This window comes from Phalaenopsis equestris, unplaced genomic scaffold (genome assembly GCF_001263595.1).
Source record: "Phalaenopsis equestris unplaced genomic scaffold, ASM126359v1 Scaffold000151, whole genome shotgun sequence".
Classification (NCBI taxonomy): Eukaryota; Viridiplantae; Streptophyta; class Magnoliopsida; order Asparagales; family Orchidaceae; genus Phalaenopsis; species Phalaenopsis equestris.
Genome location: NW_018164593.1, coordinates 290356 through 292737, shown reverse-complemented (window position 1 = coordinate 292737; position 2382 = coordinate 290356). Strand labels below are relative to the sequence as shown.

At 33.4% G+C, this 2382-nt stretch overlaps 1 protein-coding gene across 1 annotated transcript in view; it reads left to right on the top strand.

The window, feature by feature from the left end:
• Positions 1–205: 205 nt before the first annotated feature.
• Positions 206–2382, top strand: part of LOC110021868 (glutamine synthetase cytosolic isozyme 1-1-like) — a 21623-nt gene continuing 19446 nt past the window's right edge. The window contains exons 1-4 of the mRNA XM_020720559.1: positions 206–335; positions 683–722; positions 860–963; positions 1109–1157. Of these exons, the coding sequence (XP_020576218.1) occupies positions 262–335; positions 683–722; positions 860–963; positions 1109–1157 (267 nt within the window). The 5' untranslated portion in view covers positions 206–261. The remainder of the gene's footprint in view (positions 336–682; positions 723–859; positions 964–1108; positions 1158–2382) is intronic.

Here is a 2382-nt window from a genome sequence, read left to right as displayed (position 1 = left end):
ATATTTCACAAAATCAAATTAATAATTTGTAAGTAATTAATTTACAATAAAATTCTAATAATAGAAGCTATACATAAATAGTGTGTACATAAATTATAAAAATTATCTCATAAAATTAAATAAAATATCTTATTAGCCCGGTTGGCATGATTTCTTAAATAACAATATCCCGGAATTAGTTGAATTTCCCTTAAAACCCCTTTAAAAAAGCTCCCTCCCTGCTTCACTGTTCCATCCTCTCTCGCTCTCTGTTTCAGTGCAATGTCGCTCCTCACTGATCTTATCAACCTCAATCTCTCAGATTCGACGGAGAAGATCATTGCAGAGTATATATGGTGCGCTTCTTCACTGCTTGATAGCTATCATCGGTTGATGTAGTTTTCAGTGCCGACACCTAGAAAGTTTTGGAACTTTTTTAAGTTTTGGAACTTTGTTGGGCAATGCCTATTTCCTTCGATCGACTGAGATCAGGGTTTGCATTTCGAACCTGTAAAGGATGAGCACTTACAATTCTCCTCATATCTTGAAGTGGATTTCTGCTTTTATTTCCGTCTTATTCTGACTTCCTCTGTTTTTCTACATTAAAATTGAGCCCTAATGCAAAAACCTTCTTGACTTTCTCATGTCGTTGGTTCTTCTTCTTCTTTTCTCTCGCATACATTCATTTCTTTTGTTGCTGTAGGATTGGAGGATCTGGTACGGACTTGAGGAGCAAAGCGAAGGTTTAAATTCTCTTACCTTGTGATCATAGTCAAATGTGCTGCCTCGATTAATTTTGGTTATGGGGACATTTGCCCTAGTTTTTGGTTGATTTTTTTTCCAAGAATAGTTGGCACATGTAATTTTTTTGGTGCAACAGACTCTTCCAGGACCAGTGACTGATCCCAGCCAGCTACCGAAATGGAATTATGATGGCTCGAGCACTGGTCAAGCTTTGGGGGACGATAGCGAAGTGGTTCTGTAGTAAGTTTTGGTTTGTTGCCACATGGATCCCATGATTCTATTTGGATTCAGTTTTTGTTTCGATTTCTTTTTAATTTTGTGTTTTTTTCTTTGAGATGTATGGCGTCTGCTAGATTTCAAACGCAAATATTCTTGTGCTTTGCAGCCCTCAGGCTATCTATAAAGATCCTTTCAGGAAGGGAAACAACATTCTTGTAAGCTTTATAATTTTTTATTTTCCATCTGTAACTGTTTTGGATTTTATTTCATCACGGTTGATAAATCCTACCATTCCAGATAAATGCTATGTTAAAATCGATTTTATGTGAATTTTTAATGTCTAGAAAGATTAGTGTATATTTTCTTTTAAATGTCTAGAAAGATAGCTTGCAAACTTGTGGTGATTTTTGAAGAAACGAAATTTAAGAAAAAGCTTGGTGGTGATTCTTGTGAACAAACAATTTGTTCATGATGTAGAAATAATATGTAGACTGAATCTGAGAGTTGAATCTTTCATTGAATTTTGTATATTTTACTTTTCTGCATTAATCATGGTTAAATGTATGTTTTGATTATTTAAAAACTTGTAAAAAGGCTTTTGTACTATAAATTATTGTTCTCTTTTATTTCAAAACTTCTTATATTCTCCTTTTTTTTTTTTTTTTTGATCATCAACTTTGTCCTTCATCATCCTCTTTTGGTGCACCACTTTCCTTCCTGATTCTTGCTGGCATGTTGTTGAAAATTAAATTTGAGTTGACTCATATGTAATTGGGTTTTAATTTAGAATAGCCTTTGGAGAATTCTAGACTCATTCTGAAAAGATTTTAGAGGAATTATAGAGACATTTTAAAATAGTATTTTAAAAATTTCAAGAATAGATAGTTAATGACTTTTGTAACAGAAGATAAAAGAATATTCCAAGGAATCAATGGTAGTCATATGATTGAAATATATTGTCACAATCATAATATGAGTGTCATTAGTATAAATAGATGTGGTGTCTTTGATTTGTTATTACGAAGAAAATAGTGAGAAATAAAATTATTTATTTCATCAATAAAGAGTTATTCTTCCTTCCTCGTGGCCTTAGTCATGTCCTAAAATCATTCTATTTCTAAAAAAGTAGCATCAGAGCATGCCATTCTTTTCTAAAGATATGGAGAATGGCGGTATGGTTTACTTCCAAGTTTCGTTACTCAAGACAAACAACTACGATAATTGGAGTATCAAAATAAAGCACTTCTTGGAACTCACGATGTTTGGGAGCTCATAGAGAAAGGCTATGACGAGTCAAACAATGAGTTAGGACTAGCCTCAATATAGAAAGATAATTTAAGAAACTTAAGAAACAGCGATACAAGAACTCTCTTTCTTATCTACCAAGTTTTGGAGGATGATGGCCTTAAGAAGAGCTCAAGTGCGACTTTCTAGGCGCCA